A 21,086-nucleotide genomic window follows, 5' to 3' on the forward strand; every position below is an offset into this window, starting at 1 on the left:
ACTCTCATAAACTCTAAGATTGACTTAGCCATGTCCTAAGGAAATCACTACAGTAAGTCCCCTCTTAATGTGGTCGATAGGTTCTGTTACCTTTAGGAAAATGATGTGTAATGAAACCATAGGCTAATTTTACCATAGGCTAGTTGATATAAACAAGAGTAATTGTTTATCAGTGTCTCATCAGTGTCATAGCAGAACAATATTGAATGAAATGACGTTATTGGAGGGCCTGTTGTAATTCCATTTCACTAATTTGGTTCTTCTCATTAATAAGAACTGAGTTGGGGTTTGTGGTAGTGATTATATTATAGATGTTATTACAAGTGTTAGATATCAGTATTACAAAATACAGTGGTATAAATAGGATGACTTTCAAATGTTCTCTCACATAACATCTGGCCATATTAGGTAGGGAGGCCAATCAATTTCCATGGGGCTCTGGTTCTTGGTGTTTTGTTGCTCTGCCATCCTCTAGGGCATGATGGGCAAACTTTTTCTGTAAAGACTCAGATAATAAATATTTTAGGTTTTGTGTACCATGCAGTCTCTCTCTCAACTCTGCCATTGTAGCACAAAAGAAGCCATAGACAATAAGAAAATGAATAGGTATGGCTTTGTTCCAATAAAACTTTATTTATACAAAGTCACTGAGCTGAATTTAGCCCTCACTGTAGTTTGCAGTCCCCTGCCTGAGAGAGTGGCTTTAGTCTGCATTTGGTTGCAGCAACATCTGTGTTCCAGATCCAGGGAAAGAATATAGCTGACATTCAGAGAAATACCATGTTTCCCCGAAAATAAGACCTAGCTGGACAATCAGCTCTAATGCGTCTTTTGGAGCAAAAATTAATATAAGACCCGCTATTATACTACACTATGTTATATTATATTATATTATCTGGTCTTAAATAAGATCCAGTATTACATTATATTATATTATATTATATTATATTATATTATATTATATTATATTATATTACATTATACCCAGTATTATATTATGTTATATTATACCCAGTCTTATATTGTATTAAAATAAGACTGGGTCTTATATTAATTTTTGCTTCAAAAAACACATTGGAGCTGACGTCTGGACAGGTCTTATTTTCAGGGAAACACGGTATGCTTGTGTTTATGTTGTAGAAGATTTGGAAGTTGTACGTTTCACTTTTTATTCCAATGACTCAAACTTACTCATTGATGTAAAAGAGTCTGATAAATCTGGCCTCTGGATGGGCAGTCATATGCCATGGGAGCAGGGGAACAAAGGTTTTGGGTAATACGCATAGTGGTCTGCCACAGTGTTAAGATGTCTGAAGGATTAAACAGAGTGATATAAACCCATGGTAGTTTAACCTTTTAACCTATACTCTAGGTCCAGCCAGTTCCTCTAATCAGGAATTGGTACTCCAGAGATGGATTTTAAAAGTATATACAACTTTCCATATCTCAGTGAAATTCTTAAGTAAATGGGTTTTTTTTTTTTTTTTTTTCCCTCCCACCCCAGTAAATGGGTTTTCATTGGTGAAATTAGTGGCTTAATATTTAGCAGTATGAATATTAGATATGGTTGCTTATTAGTGAAATTAGTGCTATTCAAGGTATTTGGACAAAGAATTGCTTTTATTATAAGTTTTTAACAAGATATGGAGTAAGAGAGTAGCTAACACTCACCCATTTTAAACTTCTTTGGTATTCACTATCATCTCCAAACACTTCGTTCATTCTTTCTGTAAAAATTTTATTTTTCAGTGTGGTAAGAACACTCAACATGAGATTTATCCTTTTAACAAATTTTATGTGTATTATACATTATTGTTGACTATGGGTACAATGTTGTACAGCAGATGACTAAGCACTTATTCATCATCTTCTTACTTCACTGAAACCTTATGCCTGTTGATTAATAACTCCCCCCCCAACCCTTAGTAATCACAATTCTAGTCTTGATATTATGAATTTGACTATTTTAGGTGATAAAAGTGAACCGACATCTTGGCATGCTTAACCATGGAGCTGGGAGGACTGTGGGTGGAGCTGGGCCCCCTGTTGACTCTCTAGCCCTGAACTTTGTGGTAACTTCAGGGGGAGGGATGCTAATGAATAGAATAGCCATCGTGGAACCGGGCCATTATTTTCCTTCTTCACGTGGGAGCCAGTTGGAGCCCGGGTTGGAGGAATGTGTTTCCCCCACTGTGGTGGTGGTTTTTGTTTCTTTTTCCCAAATAAACTGTTTTTCTTGTGGATTTATCTGGAGAGTTATTTTTTGCCCGTCGACATAGGTACCTCAGATAAGTGGAATTATGCAGTATTTGTCTTTGTGGCTGGTTTATTTCACTTAGTGTAATGTCCTCAAGGTCCATCATGTTGTAACATACTGCAGCATTTCTTTCTTTCTAAAGGCTGAATAGTATTCCATTGTATGTGTATACTACACTTTCTTATCTATTTATCTGTTCTTGGACATGTAGGTTCTTTCCACATCTAAGCTGGTGTGAATAGTGCTGCAGTGAACCTGGAGGTGCTAACATCTCTTTGAGATCCTGATTTCATTTCTTTTGGATAAATAGAAGTGGAATTGCTGGATCATATGGTAGTTCTATTTTTAATCTTTTGAGGAACCTCCATACCGTTTTCCACAGAGGCTGCCCCGTGTTGTTGCCCTAAGTTCCTTCACAACAAAGACAACCATTTATGAACATCAACACTACCTGGCAGTCTTACTAGATTTCTCCTGTAAGTTTGCTTTTCCATGTTCCCAATGACCGTTTCTAGCCTTTCTAGTCCTCCACTGCCAATGACTCCCTTCTGACAGAATGTGATCTTGTGTCTTGCTTCACAGATCAAATAGAAATTAAAGGACAGGGCCGTTAATTCTGCTACCAAATCTATAAACCTGCCTTCATTTATACCCATTCTTGGCACCCTTCTGCAGTCGTGGCTCAAGAATTTCTACAGAGAAGAGCTTCCAGGCAACAGTGATTGGGGAGTCGGGCTTTGGAGGCTTGTCTTGGAGTGTATAGCAAATGCACTGTTTTGTCAGTTTTCTGTCTTTATCTTCTGTTTTTCCTGCTTGTTTGCTTTTCTTTCTTTCTTCTTTCTTTCTTTCTTTCTTTCTTTCTTTCTTTCTTTCTTTCTTTCTTTCTTTCTTTCTTTCTTTCTTTCTCTCTCTCTCTCTCTCTCTCTCTCTCTCTCTCTCTCTCTCTCTCTCTCTCTCTCTCTCTCTCTCTCTCTCTCTCCTCTCCCTCCCCTCCCCTCCCCTTCCTCTTTTCCCCTCCCTCTCCTTTTAAAATCCCAGCTTGCTTGTATTTATTGCGTTTGTGTAGGAGAAGATGAGTTCTGTTCCTCCCTCATCTCCTGCCTCCCCGTAACCTCTTAGCTCTGCCACCCAGTCCGAAACCTTATACTGTGAATTATTTAATCTCTCAGGTGTTTTTAGCTTTTTACATTCTATAGATTACTTCCCAAAGGCATTTGTTCAAGAGTTTCCTAGGCTAAAAAAGCACTTAAATTCTTTCTCAGCTATCATTGCCTCTCCCAACCTTTACAACCAACCATATCAACACCCCCCACGCCTCCCCCCACTGCCACTTACGCTATTTCTTCCCCTGCCGTTGTGTCTCGGCATGGTGGCATTGTTTTTGCTTTCATACTTGATATCTCCTCCCCCTCCATCCCTGCCATCTTTCCCTTGATGCTTGTACCAGGGGTCAGTGGAATGAAATTATGGTTTTAGTCATCCTGCTTTTCATTCTTTTGTTGTTTAGGACATCCTCATGCATTGCTGCCAAACAAAGACTAGACAAAACTTTGTTTCAGTTCCAGGATTGAGTCAGGGTCAGTTCCATTTTGTGATATAAAATCCAGATTATAGGGCGGCCGGATGGCTCAGTTGGTTAGAGCGCAAGCTCTGAACAACAGGGTTGCCGGTTCGATTCCCACATGGGCCAGTGAGCTGTGCCCTCCACAACTAGATTGAAGACAATGAGCTGCCGGAGGGATGGCCAGATGGCTCAGTTGGTTAGAGTGTGAGCTCTTAACAACAAGGTTGCCAGTTCAATTCCTGCATGGGATGGTGGGCTGCGCCCCTTGCAACTAAGATTGAAAATGGTGACTGGACTTGGAGCTGAGCTGCGCCCTCCACAACTAGATTGAAGGACAACTACTTGGAGCTGATGGGCCCTGGAGAAACACTGTTCCCCAATATTCCCCAATAAAAAGTAAAAAAAAACCAAAAAAACCACAAAAATTCTATTCCCAGATCCTCAACTATACCGTTAAAAACAACAACAAAAAAACCAAAAAACCAGATTGTAGAAAATGGATTGGGAGTTTTGAAACAAAAACCTGTTTTTTGCCCCTGTTAGTTTTAGTTTTTGGTCTTACTGCTTTGAAAATTATGTAAATTGTAATAGAAGAAAAATAGTAAAGTCATTAATTCTGCCATCTAAAAATTGTGAATAAATGTGTCGTGCAACACATGCAATTTTACAAAATGAAATAAAATCAAATGTAATATTTACTGACTTTAAAAAATCATTTTCTAGGGATCAAATTGTCTTTCTAGAGCAATTTGCTAGCCTGTTGACAGAATGCTAGAACAAGAATGCTAGCCTGTTGACATTTATATTAGTCTCTTTGGACTTTAGACATTTTGTATAAAATAGAGAGATGGGTTTTCTTTTTTCCTCTTAGAAACAGAATTTTATATGGTTGTTTGAAACGAATTTCTTTCTCTCCAATTCTTCAAATTAAGATTGATACAATTGGCATTCCTTTCTTTAACTTTTCAGTCTTTAAGGGTGATTTTTGTTTGTTGGTAATGTTAGAGAATTTGGTTAGATTCGGTGGACACTGAAGTCTGGCCAGACTTTGTGAGACATTGCTGTGTTCAGGGAAGGAGCACATCTAATTATGTCATCCTTAGTGTTCTACCTAGTGCTTGCATTGAAGGATTATCACAAGGAAAACCCAAGTATTCATGGTCATGGTAAATAATGCCCATGTGAGTGCAGGTCTTGTTGAAATGTTAGGTTTCCAAAAAATGTTCCAGCATGAAAAAATATCTTCAAAGCTGCTTTTCTTCCTTGTCTTTTACAATTTGTATTAGTTTAGAAGGTATTTAAAAGCTTTCACTCAGATCTAGGCTAGTCTACCGTTTAACACTAAGATGCAATATATTTCATAAGGATAGGGACTAAGCAGAATATTTCTAAGGGCATCTGATGGACTAATAGGAATTTTGCACAAATTCATAGTTTTGAATTCTGGCACAATTTTTAACCTAGCTATAGCCAAGTGTGTGCATTCATTTTAAAGACGTCAGTAAGGAAGATAATTTTTTTTCAGTCTTGTACATTGAAAATTACACCATTTGTTCTGATCATTATTTGTAAAATGATAGGCTGATACAAGTAATTTTCTTCTCTATAAAGAATACAAAAATTCAAAATATAAAACTAAATGATTGAGGAGGAAACTGATAATTTTTAGAAACCTGTATTAGGAGCTTTTCTAGTGGAAAGTTTATGAAGATTTGATTGCTCTACTGAGAATCTTAGTACTTAAAATCTTTTTTTCTTTTTGAAACTGTAGTTAGCAATATGCTAGTCAGTTGATGAGTTTACCTCAATTTAAACTTTCCATGTGTATATACTATTGAATTGTATAGAAAGGAATTTATATTTTTCAAGATGTTGCAAGGTTCGAAACATAAGTATATCTAGTCAGCTTAGTCAAGTAAGACATTCTTCAGAAGTGCATCTGTACTGCTTGAATAGCTTGTTCTATATTATTAAATCAAAGAAAGCACCTCACACATTTAGTACAACAATAACAACAAAATTGAAATTGAGTTTCAAAAGTTTTTAAACTATCCTTTCCTAGTTGACTCATACATATCTCCTTGGGAACTGAGGAAACAGAGGATTCTAGTTTTTTCTTTCAAATGGCTTTGCCCAGCATTTTTTGCTAGTACTGACCCTGCGCTAGCCTTTCTACCCTAAAGTAAGGTTTGTTTCTGAGAAATAGAAGAAAAGAAAGCAACTGATTCTTTAGAAACACCATGTATTTTACTTTTCTTTGTGAAGTCCATAAGCAGTCTTGACCTGCTGTATATGTATAATTTATTTGAATGTTTATTCAACTAATAATAATCTCTGCTAAAATATGTTAGGCTTTCAGCTAAATTCTCAGTATGATTACGAAGAGTTTGTGATAATATAGGAAAAATATTGTGTTAGTTAAAAAACAAAAGGATGCAAAATTACGTATGCAGTATGGTTACAAAAGTATATTTAGAGATAAGATTGAAAGTAAATAAATCAAAATACTATTAAGATTCCCCTCCTGTTTACTTTTTGATGCATGTTTATTATAGAAATTTTTGATGTATAAATAAATACATATGTATGCATGTGTACATCTTTTAGCTTCTTCCCCCCTATACAACTTTTAGTTCCCATATGTATTGCTAAGATTGGAGAAGATTTTATTTGGTGTAGTTAGACTTTTACCACAAAGACAATGGCTTAACAATGAAACTTGTTAAGTAAATTAGTATCCAAGTATTCATATGCGTTAAGAAGCTTTTAGACCATAACACTGTTCTGGGGGAGATTGAAAAAAAGGAGTTTAAGATACAACCTCTGCCTCGTAGGACACCATGATATGGTGGAGGAGAATGTATAAACTGTAACAGACAATTTGTAAACCAGTCTAAATGACATTGCTGGGCAGGATGTGATTAAATTCCAAATTTTGCACTAAGTACTGTTGGATTTCAGATTAAAGGAGATAAAGCCGAAGTACTTGGGAATGACCTAGTAACAGAAGTGAAACTTTAAGTACATCTTTAATAATGGGTAATATCTGGAGGGAAATAAAATATATACAGAATAAGTGTGGATTTAACTTTAAATACTTGAATGTTAATGTATTCTTTTTAAAGGATTGTTCAGTAGTCAGTTTCTTTCTTACAGGAAAAAAACCCCCCAAAAACCCACAACCACAATTATAGCAACAAAACTGCTAATAATAGGATGTGAACTAGGCAGAGGATAATACAGGAAGGGGCATTCTGGTCTGAGGGAAGAAGAGCAACTTGAGGTTGGGAATAGCAAGCACAGACAACCTTGAGGAGAGCCTTGCTTTGAACATGGGAATGTTTAGGATCCCACTGTGAGCACGGCTGCCTTTCCTTGAAGTGGGTGTTTTAAAAGAAATTACAGAGTGTATGTACTTGAGTATTTTATTATATATTAAGATATTGATCGTCAAATCCCTCTGACAGGTATCTTTTACCTTTTAATACACAATAAAATTTTTACTTGATTGAAAATATATATTGAATTGATAAAGAGAACTTGGCTTTCTAAAGATGACTCTCTTGGTTTACTTTTTTGTAGATCTCTTTTAAAACGAAGTATTTCTTAAAACATTACTTCACAGCATAAAATATCACTTAGCAAAAACACAAAAGCTTTTGCCACCTTTGACTTTTGGTGGGGAAGTGGGGTGGGTCAAAAATGTCCAGGTATATGTATGTGCTCCAGTTTTTATATTTGTCTTGTAAAATAAATTTATACTGATTGGGAGTTCCTTAAATGGGAAAACTGTTAAGAAAACCCATTTCAAAAATACGAGGTGTGATCCAACAATACAGTGAATGTTTAAATAAAAAAAAATTACTACAGTAAAAGATACATTGCCATTAATCCCCCTCAAAATACTCCCCTTTGCTTCGAGCACACTTATCCCATCATTCTTGCCACTTTCTGAAGCAGTTCTGGAAGTCCTCTTTCGTGTTTGGCTTTAGTTGCACTGTTGTGGCTGCCTCGATGTCCTGAATCGATTCAAAACGTTTACCTTTCAAGGTCATTTTGACTTTGAGGAAGAGGCAGAAGTCACACAGTGACAGATCCAGTGAATAAGGTGGATGAGGACACACCATAATATTTTTATTAATATTGACAGAAATTTCTGTACCAGAAGCGATGAATGTGTTACACGGAGCCTTTCTATTGTGATCACAAAATATGGTAAATCCTGCTGCTGAGCGCCATCCAACAGAAAGGCAGGGAGGGATCTTCAATATGGGAAGCGATGGTGTTGAACCTTAGTAACAGTGTGTGACAAGTTTCATCTTGTTTGGAGCAGTCAGTTGGGTGTGAGCTACGGTTGAGAGAAGGTGTGTTTTAAAGTGTGTCGTAATCATCCTCCATCATGACAACGCTCTGTGTCATACATCGCTTCTGGTATATGGCAATTTCTGTCAGATAAAAACATTACGATATGTCCTCATCAACCTTATTTACTGGATCTGGCACCGTGCGACTTCTGGCTCTTCCCCAAAGGCAAAAAGATTCAGGACATGGAGGCAGCCATGACAGTACAACTAAAGACACTCACGAAAGATTACTTCCAGAACTGTATCAGAAAGTGGCAAAAACAATGGGATAAGTGTGTTTGAAGCAAGGGAGTATTTTGAGGGAGATTAATGGCAATGTGTCCTTTACTGTAATACATTTTTTAAATTTAAACATTCATCGTATTGTTTGATCACACCTTGTATATGAATCCCTTCATCATTTTAAAAGAATAGATTTCTTTTGGAAGTAAACATTCTTTTCGGTATTGAATGACCAGCCTCTGTTAAACAAAATAGATTTCAAACGTTTTACAGTGCATAGTCTTCAAATGGAGCATGTGTACCTGAGTTTTGAGTAGGTTTATGACTTAATGCATATATCAGTTCTTTTAGCAATAAAGGTAAAATGAACGAGGATCAAATGTGAGAGTATTTAAATGGTTCTCAAGATTTTCTGGTTCATTTGTAGTGATATTGGACTCTTTAGTCCTGGGCTTTAATTTGTGCCTGGTGCTAACCTGATGCTGTGCAGGGACATTCACTGAATCCCTTCATTCAATCCCTCTAATTATCCCCACTTCCTGGAGAGCTTGCTTAGAACTGGGATGAGTGCTTGCTATTAAAATATTGGGCTCCCCTGGCTACATGTAACAGGGTAGTTTTGATATAAAATTTATGTATAGCGGAACCCAATAAGAGGCTGAAGTCATTTGTTGTGATTTAACTTAATCAAATTGGTAGAGAATATTATGGAAATTGTTTGGTCAGACAATGGATTAGGCTTGTAATAAATGAAATCATGGTTAACATAGTTCCTCAGCTTATTTGTTCCATTGTTATTTCTTAGTATATTCAAAAAGAGATCTGACTGCATCAATGATATGTGAAACTATCAGATTTGCAATTTTGTGTATATTTGCAGATGATGGCAGTTCTTTTTGCTGGGAGCATCTATTAATACAGAGATTTGTCTCTTCAGGTTCATGTGAAAATGGCGGATGAGGCTGTCTGTGTTGGCCCAGCTCCCACCAGTAAAAGCTACCTCAACATGGATGCCATCATGGAAGCCATTAAGAAAACCAGGGCCCAAGCTGTGAGTCTGAATGAATCTATCTGCTGCAGCTGTTTCATATGTAATGAGCAGAAAGCTAGAGTTTGTATTAAAAAAAAAAAAAAAAAAAGAACGATTGAAAATGCTGTTGCAGTTAGTTCATGTCACATGAGTTAAATGTGGCCGAATTCGTTACTGGAAATCAAAGGCTTTGTAGCATCTGGCAGTGTTGGTTGCTGATCCTGCAGGTGGCTGCTGGATTCAGCTTTCACACCAGGGAGCAGTTGCAGTTCATTTCCAAATTTGCTAGGGAAAAAAAATAAGAAGAAATCCCAATTAGTTTTGAGTATTAACCCTTTCAGTGTAATAATAGCATTAAAAAAAAATTCTGTATTATAAACAAGACTTAAAAGAACCTAGTTTAAATTCTATTTTAATCACTTAAAAATTATGTACACCTAGTTGTACTTCCAGAAATATAAACAATGTAATTGGTAATTAGTTTAATCACGTAAATAGATAACTTACATGGAGAAATCAATAATTCTCCCCACCCCCAATTCTGTTTGAATGAAGTGTGTGTGTTTGTGTGTGTGTGTGTGTGTGTGTGTGTGTGTGTGTTAGTATCAGAGAACCAATTACATATAATGTTAAAAACTATGCAAAGTTATGTCTGAAATTGGATGGAAGCAGCCAACACCAGCAATTAGCCTGGAGTGCTTCAGTTAGTGTTCACGTTTCTTTTGAAAGAAATGTTGTAGTAAGATGCATGTTTAAATAAAACACTGAATTCATGAATCCGTATTATAGATGTTTACAGTTTATTAGCAGAGTTAATGAAGGTAAAGCTCTTAACCTTTTAACTATAGCTTGTCAGAATGCAATCTTTAGTTGAATATTTATATAAAATAAGATTGATGGAGTGAAACTCATCCTGTGCTGTGGTAGTTTACATTATTCTGTACCATGTTTGTAAAGTTTGGTTTAGTTTTAAAAAATCTTGGATGTAGCTACTTCTAGATTACTATACTGGCCTCTCCAGAAATTTGACTTTCCTTAAAGCAGAATTTCTACTGGAAATATGTTTAACACTGACTGATCATAGAGTGGCCAAATTTATGTTTGGCCTGTGTGGTAGAATCAAAAATTACTTGATTAGAGCAGGGTGGTAGAATTTAGATTGTAGTGGTGTTGCGTGCATAGCACAGCACAAAGAGGCTGTGAATGGCTAAGGAGGGTGAGGAGGGAAAGAAGAGTAAACATTAGAAGAAGAAAAATTCAGAGTACAAAAAAAAAGTAAAACCAAACTTTCATTTTAGTTAGATTTGACAGCAACTGCTCATTGGGTAGTGGCTGAGGACATTCATGTCATCAGGAATAAGATGTTAGTTGGCTTAGTGGCCAGGGTTTTGGAAAGTAGCAAGCAGTACCTGGTACTGTAAAGAGGGGGAACTGAGTTTTGTTTTTTTAAATCTGTCTCGCAAAGCGTTTCCATTAACATAATTCTTTGACCCACCAGCCATTAGAAAATTCTCCAAACTTGTGGCCATAGTTAGCCCCCAGAAACAGAGTTTGAGTTGTTTTGAATAGTGTAGTCATATGCAGAGGGATGGGAAGATGTGTAGGTGGATGGCCCTGACTGCAGTGAGGACATAGATAGTGTACCTGAAGTGAGGGTAAAATAGGCAGTTTCTTAGAATTTGACTTTGTACTTACGAATGTGAGTTGGAGCTGACCAGTATGTAAGAGAAGTAACCTTACTCAGGGCCTTGAACAATAAACACATTAATACACTTTATATTTTGCTTATCAAAAATTTTGCAATATGGTAAAGTTAAAAGTGTTTTTTTGTTTTCATTTCTAAGGTACATCCAGGTTATGGATTTCTTTCAGAAAACAAAGAATTTGCCAAATGTTTGGTAAGTTTGTAATGAACTGTTAACTTATATTTCAGAAAGCAGTATAATTGTGTTGCTTTTGTAAATGTGAGTAATGATGAACTTGTAGAATTTTAATTGACCCAACAATTCTTTGAAGATAGTTTGTGAAAAGAGCAGAGTTTTTATTCTGTTACCTATCTTGATTTGAAAAGTAAAAATGGAAAAGTTATAAAAATTGCCATTACACCTAATGAGTGACAGCTAGTTTATTAAATATTGCATGGACTTTGACTTTTAAATTTGTAAACTTCAGATTTTTAACTAAGTATATCAGTGAGTCCAGTGATTTGTTAATTATTATACCATGAGCAAGGCATGTGAAGCCAGAAGTAAGATTTTATTTTTTCTCTTTAATGGCATATGGTGACATTTAAGATCAAATCTTTCTACCCTCTCTATTTTGGGAAAAGGTTTTTTTTTTTTAGCACTCTTGAGTATTTTTTTGATATCACAATTCTAGTTAGGTGAATTAACCTTATTTGCTATTAAACTGATTTTCCAGGTGTGTTTAGTACTGAAACCTTAGTTTTCAAGTACTAAAATATGATTATGAATAATGTTTCCAAAAGCTTATTAGATCAATTGTCCTAGGTATTAAGTGATCTTAATTTATTATTCTAGTATGTTATACTTTATTTCTGGTGGTGTATTTTGTTCTGCTATGAATTCAAAATTATTTATGAATATAATCATTTTCTAGGTAAAATTTCCACTCAAAATCTATAAATTTAATTTGGAACAATTCTTAAGATCATAGAGTTGTAGCTTAGAATTATCTATTCTAAACAATTTATTTTATAGATTAAAAATTAAGGCCTAAAGAGGGTGTGATTTAAGATCACACAGATGGCGATAGTAACAAGTGTTGGGAGAAGGTTGACTTGGTGGAACTATCCAACGGTCCAGATTTACCAGGTTTTATGCCTTATATTCACATTTTCCTATTTACACCCTTTTTTATTTTTTATCTTCTTGTCTGAAATTTTTGGCTGAGGTTTAGTCATTATGTAAGAAACAGGTTTGCATATAATACTCACATTTAAATGTATTTGTACAATATACTGTGTTAAATTTAAGTTTTTATAGGTGAGGAGTCTCTGAACTATGGTCCGTGGGCCTGTTTGTAAATGAAGTTTTATTGGCAGATAGACATGCTCATTCATATACGTGTGGTCTGGGGCCGCTTTTGCTCTACAGCCGCAGAGCTGCATAGCTGTAGCAGAGACTGAATGGCTTGTGAAGCCGAAAATACTTACTGTATGGCTCTTAAAGTTTGTAAACTTCTGGTATAAATGAGTATCTGAGTCCCCGAGAAGTTAAATGACATGGTCAAAATATTCATTCATGCATTTATTCATTCATTTAAAGAAATGCTTATTTGGTATCTATGTTCAGGGCATTTGAGAAGTATATAAAAATGAATCAGATGTGGGTCCTGCTCATGAGAATCTTGTAGTCATGTTGTGGAAAATAAGACAAGTACACAAATGACTTTGATTCAGGAAAGAAAATGTTATGAAGGAGTTCAAATTCTCCGTAAATGAAAATAAGAAAGATGATTTCCATTAGGGGTTTCACGTTAGAGAAAATAGTGTAGCATGTATGACTACGTTCCTTCGTCACTAATTTTCTTTCTAATCTTATTTCTTCCATTTCCTTTTATCAGTGCTGTGACTCAGCCAAGCCAGACTATATGCTATTCCCAAACTTGGCTGGTTCTTTCCTATCCATGCCTTTCATCACTCTTTCCCCAGTGGGCACACCTGTTCTCTCCTCCCACATTTCCAATTACTGTGTATCCTTAAAGGCACAATTCTCATGTTACCTCTACCAGGACAGTTTTCCATATCCTTCGGGTGAGAAGTAATCCCTTTCCTCTGTCTTCGAGAGCATTTAATTTTTTTTTCAGATTTCTTATTTGGTATACCACTTTACATATTATGTTAAAATTGTTTCTGTATTTTAATGTCCTCTTGAGACAAGAGACTTGGTCTTATCAGTCTTTGTTTCCCTTTTGTTAGCTATCCTAATGATTTCTATCTAGTAAGTTTAATGAATGTTATGGAAGGATTAAATAAATGTTTTTAGATTAAGAATTATGAAATAATAACCTGCAAGAAAACTTTCTGCCTATCAAAAAGGACTGTTTGTAACTAGAACGCAGCATAATTGTGTGTTTTTGTTTACTATGAATATATTCAGCTAGTGCTTTTTTGGGGGGTGCATCATGGCAAGATTCTTATCTGGGATATAATTTTCCCACCATTAAAGTCTTTAACCCTTGGAGTATTCCATTTAAAATGCTCCTGTTGGAATATCTGGTTATAGATGGTAAGTTCATAAAAATAACACAGTGAAAAGAAATTGCTTACAGATTTTATGTCATATAAACATTGTTTGTGTGATTGGTAACTAACCATTGGAATTTGATAGTTATTATTCCAAACTGGATATATTCTTAGAAACCTGATTTCCAATATAGTGGTGATAGATAACCATGTTAGTGGAAACTTTTGGCAAGGAACACTAGTAGAAGATGGAGTTGTTTTTTTTTTTTTTAAGTTTCATTATTATGCAGTTGCCTAGTAGAAGATGGAGTTGTTTTTTTTTTTAAGTTTCATATTATGCAGTTGCCTTTATTGTAATAATATATCTTATGTTTGAAATTTAATCAAATATGGAGCTTCCCCCCCATTAATTTCTGATTGTGTTGTTTCTATTGCTGTTTAAAGACCAGCATAATATTTATTTTGTTTATAGGAGATCTATTTGTGCTTTATGTGATATATTATTGTCTTCAGTGAATAATGGTGACTAAAAATGATTTGTTGAATTTTTTTCTGAATTTATAATATATATTTGCTTTAGAAAGTATACAATAAACCAAATGTAAAAGCATACTAAACTTTGTAAATTTCCTTCACAAGACTTGATTCTTTATGCTTAATTTACACTAAGTGAGATCAGATTACATACAATCTCTATTGTATATTATTAAGATAAAATCATATCTTGTTTGTTTTTGCTTAAATAAAAAATGAACTGTTAACAAAGTTACAAATAACCCTCATAAAGAATAGCAATTTTCAGTGATTTTAATGTGCCAAGCAAGCAGATTTTATTTCCAAATTTTTTCATTCTGCATTTCCTCTCTGGACTCCTTGTATTCTGAGCAGTAAAGGAACCCTGATGAGAGGCTGTGAAGACTGTTAGAATTAAGAAAAGAAATTCTTAGAGTTTATGAAAGAGCTTTGAAAGTTAAAACTACTCCTGGAAAAAGGGGATATTGGTTTAAAGGGATTTCATAGTATTCCTAGTTATCTTTCTGGTTTATATATATTTTTTCCATATTATATCATATTTTAGTGCAGCACAGCATTATAAGTTACAGTAATTAGTTTATGTGAAATTTTTTGTTAGACTTACTAATTTGCGTTTCGTGTTTGGGTCTTATCCATGTATTTAAAAGGTGTGTGTATATATGTATGTAGATTGTGGGTTCTCTCCAGAATGCTCAGCATTGAGGGTATAAGAAGGGAACTCTGTAGCAGAACGCTGAGGTTTGATGAATGTATTCTTTTATCTCCTTTTTTGGAATATAACTATTGTGAAAGATAAGGAATATAAGGAATATAACTATTGTGATAAGGAATATAACTATTGTGAAAACAATAAAATGTAATTTTTTTATCCATTGGATTAAACAAAAATTTTAAAAAATAGCTATAACATCCAGTGTAGGCAAGTGTACAGGTAAAGTGTCTTCTTGGGAGTGTAAATTATTTCAGCTTTTTTTGGCCAGAAATTTTTAGTATCTATCAAAATTCAAAATGTATGTATTCTTTGACGTGACAATTCCACTCTTAAGAATTTCACCGGTAAAGATATACTTTGAAAATATTCATTGTAAGGTTGTTTATAATAGCAAAATTTGGAAATAGCTCAATTTTTTCAAATGAAGAGAATGACACCTACCCTGCAGAGTTGTTATAAAGATTAGAAGCAACATATATAAGGAACTTAGCACAAAGTCTGGCACTGCCTGGCAAATCACCTTAATCATTATAGGTGTTAATAATTATTAATTGAGTGGATGATTAGAGCTATTGAAGAGATTTTAGGAGTATAAGGTAGTTAAAATTAGTGTTTTGGGGAAATTTATCTGATAGTTTTCATGTATATTTTGGGAGTTTAGATTTTTTTCCCTGTTAAGGAAATTAATAATTTGATGTAATTATACTACTACTGTGTTTCCCCGAAAATAAGACCTAGCTAGACAATCAGCTCTAATGCGTCTGTTGGAGCAAAAATTAATATAAGACCCTGTATCATATAATATCATATCATCATATCATATCATATTATATAATACCGGGTCTTATAGTAAAATAAGATCGGGTCTTATATTAAGCATTAGAGCTGATTGTATGGCTAGGTCTTATTTTCGGGGAAACATGGTATGTACATAAGCATGATACTGTAGTTTACAGAACACTTTGACATATATGAATTCATTTCGTGCAACCATTGAAGCTGGATATTAACTCTGTTTAATAAAAAGAAAACTGAGACTCAGGTGCAGTGACTTGCCCACAATCACACTATGCTAGTAAGTAACAGAATCAGGAGGGTTAACCGAGGATGGCTGACTGTAAGTGCAGAGCACTTTTAGAAAATGCTATATACTACTTGGCTCAGTTGGAAAAACAGCATTCAAATAGCAGCTGAATAGTGAAGACCAGATAACTGTAGGGAAGTTAGCCAAAGCCCACAGAAATCTTTCCTCCCACTTTAATAGTAATATAGGCAATATAGGCAACACATGATCAGTTTGTACGAAAGTGACTGTTGTGTGGATAGAAACTATTAGGTTGGTGCAAAAGTAACTGCGGTTTTTGCAATTACTTTTCACTTTTTAAACCGCAATTACTTTTGCACCAACCTAACAGAAGAAAGCCTTTTGCTAGGTCATTGGTCTTTAGATATGAGGTTGTAATCCATGCTGTGTCATTATAGTTGTGAAGTGGGTCTTAAGTACTTTGTAACTAATGCTAAAATTCTGAATTTAGCAAGTTTACCAGTGATTTTATTTAACAATATTTTTGTTTTTAGAATAGTTTAGAGTGGATTTAAAATGATTTATGTGATACTGTATTTATTCATTTGAAAAAAAAATTTTTTTTGAGTAGGAGAAAAGGAGAGGCTTAGAACTTGCAAGCCCAGAGTTGATATTTTGTAAATGTAGGCTGTAATATGGGTAGCTCATGGAAGTATGCTTTGTGCATGACTTTTTTATGTATGTCATAGCTTAATAAAGGTTGAGAAGTGTTACTACAATGTATTTTGTAGACAACTAGTTTGAAGTACATAAATTTTCTTAAGTACATAAATTATTAGAAGTTCCATTTTGGACAGAGATCTTTGATTTTATAATTAAAAATTTTAATTTTTGAGAACCCTAAAATTTTAAGAAATTTAAGTCACATGTGTACATTGAAAAATAAGGTTTCCTCCATTTGTGAACTTCTGACCCCAGCCCCCAGTTTAAACCTCTAGAGGCTACCACTGCTACCATTCTCTGGAGCACACGTGTGCTTACAGTTTTGTTACAGATTTGTTATATAGGGTACTCTTATTTGCTGAACTTGGGTTTTATTTGTATATAAGAAAATAACTTTTTTCCCTGCCCCCAGGCTCTTAAAAATAGATATGAAGTATCTACCCACAAATACACTTGTCCCATTCTCATTAATCTTCATGACAATCTGTGATACATTATTTTTATTCCTGATTTTATAGAACAGAACAATAAATGCCTTGCCCAATGTCATATAGCTAGTAGATGAGAGTATAGATTCCAACAAAATGACTGTATGGCTATAAATCCCATGTTCAGTAAATGTTCCAAACTGCTTCTAAGATGAATTGGAACTAGACTGGATTGTTAGTGGTTTTTCAAAAAAATTGATTCCTTTGGCTGGCACCTATTTTTGCTATTGCTTTTTTTTATCCCCTATCGGTGTACCATTGTTAAAGTCTAAAACAATTATTTCTTTTGTTTTTCTGATCTCATGATCTTGGATGCCAGTAATGTAACTGTCTTCACTTTAGATTTGCTGACTTTATAAATAAAATACTTGAGTGAACTGGTAGAGCTATAGAATTCAGTCATTGATTTATACCTTTTACCTCTCGTAATATTCTTCTGTTGAACTAATCAAGTCTCCCTGGATATAGAGGAGAAAGTTCGGTGACTCCTTTCCTTTTGACAATACTTTTCTAATGTATTTCTAATTGTGACTCTTAAATATGTCATGTTCAAAAGAATTTATGAAAACCTATGAAAGAAAATTCATAAAACCCTTCTAACAGAGTGTCCTTTGAAATGTTTGGGAACATGTTTCTTTTCCTGCATTTTGGATTACAGTTCAATTTATAGAATATTTGTTGAAGAATTTAAAGATGACAATGAGTAGAAATGCTCTAAAGTGGAGACCTGAAAAGGAAAAATCTTCCTTTATTTTTTTTAGGGAATCTTGTAAGGATGTAGATAAAGCAAATACATTTAGAGTTGTGGGGTTTTGGGGAGTGGTTTCAATAGGGAAGTTAAGAATCTGGGATTTCTTCCCTTCACTTGAGGTTAAAACAATTTGGATTTTAATTTTTTTTAACAGACAATTTCTTTCTTTTTCTTTCTTAAAATTTTATTGGGGAATATTGGGGAACAGTGTGTTTCTCCAGGGTGCATCAGCTCCCATTAGCTCCAGTCTAGTTGTAGAGGGTGCAGCTCAGCTCCAAGTCCAGTCGCCGTTTTCAATCTTTCGTTGCAGGGTGTGCAGCCCACCATCCCATGTGGGAATTGAACCAGCAACCTTGTTGTTGAGAGCTCGCTCTCTAACCAACTGAGCCATCCGGCCGCCCCAATTTGGATTTTATACTCTAGTTTTCGTTCTGTCTCTTCTTACTGTCTGCTTGCAGTTATTAACAGTCTGGAATCAGAGTTAAAATTCTTACTCTGGCACTTTGTAGCTATATGATCTTGGACAAATTGTTTAATGTTTGACTCTAAAGACTCAAGTGTCTTGAACTTGATATGTACTTCTGATTGCATGATATGTACTTCTCCACCTGACTCTTTATTTTGGAAATATGCCTCTTGTAGCTAACCTGTAGTTGGGTCGTGCTTTTTTGATCATTCTGATAATCTGTATCTTTTAATTATAGTGTTTAGTCTATTGTTTTTTCATTTGCCTCTGTTTATTTTTTTTAATAATAGCTTTATTGAGATACAATTCACATACCATAACACTCTCTGTTTAAAGTGTTCAATTCACTGATTTTAGTGTAGTTATGGAGTTGTGTAACCATCACCACTGAAATTTCAGTAAAATCTGTTTAACATTTAATAAAGTGTTACTGATGTGCCTGGGTTTATGTCTACCATTTTTATTGTTTGTTTTTTGGTTGTTTCCTCTTTTTACCTTCTGTTTTTCTTTCCTGTCTTCTTTGGATCACTTTAATGTTTGAAATTCCATTAAAATTTATCTGTTGTATCTATTTTTTACATTTTTTAATGTAAAAATGTGCTATTTCTAGGATTACAATATGCATCCTTAATTTTCTGTGTTCCCCACTTAGAGTTAATATTATACCAGTTCAGGTGAAAATGTAGAAATTTTGAAATTATCTTATCTTCATTTCTTATAATATGGTTATCACATATATTTCATATGCACATCTTATAAATTCCATGGGAAAATGTCATAATTTTTGCTTTAAAATGTTTGAAGAGAGGACATTTCCTTCATTAAAGATCCAGATATTCAGTTGAAATTAAGAATGACTTTTATTTTGGTACATTTTTAGGGTACATAAAGAATTATTGTGTTTTATTTTTATTTTTTATTATATATGTTTTTAACTGTAAATCCTACATAAGAAAATTTACCCATATCACCATTTTTAAGTGTACAATTCAATGATATCAAGTACATTTACCTTGTGCAGCAATCACTACTATTAATCTCCAGAACTTTTTTATCATCCAAAACTGAAACTCTATTCTCATTAAACAGTAATTTCATAGTTACCCCACCACTACCCCTGGTAACCTCTGTTCTTCTTTTTGTCTTTATGACTTATAAGTAACTAATATAAGTAGAGTCATACAATATTTATCCTTTTGTGTCTGGCTTATTTCACTTAGCATACTATCTTCAAGCTTCATCCATGTTAAATCATGTGTCAGAATTTCATTGCTTTTTAAGTCTGAATTATAGTCTAGCATATAGATGTACCACATTTTGTTTATCCATCATCTGTTGATTGTCACCCAGCTTGTACACAAGTACGTAGATGGCTGAAATCATGCTATTCTTTTGCATCACTCAAGAGGCTTTCAGTACATACTTGTTTTCTCTTAGTTAGGTGAGAAAATGCTGAATTAGAATTTGGAATTCTGGAAATAAATGTAGAAAGGGCACTTTGAGAAGTCTCCCTCTGGTTTTATGTTGTAAAGCTATTTTTAATTTATAGTAACTTTGTGGTCTCTTAAATTTTATTTTCATCCATTTATTTTTATGTAATCCCTAAACTTAGAATTCAGTAGGAAAGATTTTCTTTTTGTTCTAGCAAAGGTAATAGATTGAGGATATTGTTGGATTAAATGAAGTTATGTTAATTATCACCGTTACATATAATTAATGATTCTTGTTGCCCCAAATATGTTCTAAAATAAAACTTTTAAGTGCATGCTTTCTAAAGTGGGCAAAGAGGCAGAAATAATGAGGTGATTGCTGGACCTTATCTAAAGATATTATTACAAGATTCCTGAGGCACCATATTGAAGCACAGTATGTCATATGCTCATTTGCTAAGTAGAATATTCTTTTCTTGTCTGTGTGCACTTCCCAACATACTTACGGCATATGTATGCACACCCCTGTGTGTGTACATGTGTGTATTTTCTTAGCTTTTTATTCAATCCTTCACATGCTAGTTGTTTGTTGAATACAGGTGTTATGAGAAATAAGAACTTATCAATTAATAAAAATTGTGTTTTGCATTTCTTAACCATTATATTTTATTTATAAGGAAATATTTTGATTAATAATGACAGCTTTAGAGATGCTATTGCTGATTAGAATGCACAATTTACATAAAATGTATTGGCTGTATAGACAGAATTGGTTATACATTTATATATTACTTATAAAATCAGTATATTTCACTAAGGTAGCACACATTAGCTTGGTGTTTGATATTATTGTATACTGGCATAATATTTAGGAGGCTAACTTGGTTGCACTACTACTGGAATACAAATTTAAACTCAGTTTAAAAATAATTGTTGAATCTGGGTGATGAATAATGGAATTCATTATACCTCTCTGTCTACTTTTGATTATGTTTGAAACTTTTCATTAAAAAAATCTATTAAAGGAAATTCATTAAGCCCAGAAGAATGTTTTTCTCTATCCTATCTTGTTTTGGGAGGCCAGATTATTGGAGAGCATATAATGAATTCAGGATTAATTTGGTTGTTTTGAAGAATACATATACATATACATAAGGAGATTTTAGTCATTGTCTTTGAAATGTTTTCCTGTTATCAAAATGTCTGGTTTTATTCTTATTCATTACTTATACTTGTTATTTTTATGCCAAGGAGAAAGAGAACAACATTTTGAACTTATCCTTTAATATTAACAGAACAGGCACCAAATTAAAA

The 21,086-nt window shown here is 34.2% G+C and overlaps 1 protein-coding gene across 1 annotated transcript in view; it reads left to right on the forward strand.

Annotated features, from left to right (window-relative positions):
• Window positions 1-21,086, forward strand: part of PCCA (propionyl-CoA carboxylase subunit alpha) — a 341,190-nt gene that overhangs the window by 53,448 nt on the left and 266,656 nt on the right. The window contains exons 5-7 of the mRNA XM_033104125.1: window positions 9,345-9,458; window positions 11,282-11,343; window positions 19,147-19,182. Of these exons, the coding sequence (XP_032960016.1) occupies window positions 9,345-9,458; window positions 11,282-11,343; window positions 19,147-19,182 (212 nt within the window). The remainder of the gene's footprint in view (window positions 1-9,344; window positions 9,459-11,281; window positions 11,344-19,146; window positions 19,183-21,086) is intronic.

Source organism: Rhinolophus ferrumequinum, chromosome 4, assembly GCF_004115265.2.
Source record: "Rhinolophus ferrumequinum isolate MPI-CBG mRhiFer1 chromosome 4, mRhiFer1_v1.p, whole genome shotgun sequence".
Classification (NCBI taxonomy): Eukaryota; Metazoa; Chordata; class Mammalia; order Chiroptera; family Rhinolophidae; genus Rhinolophus; species Rhinolophus ferrumequinum.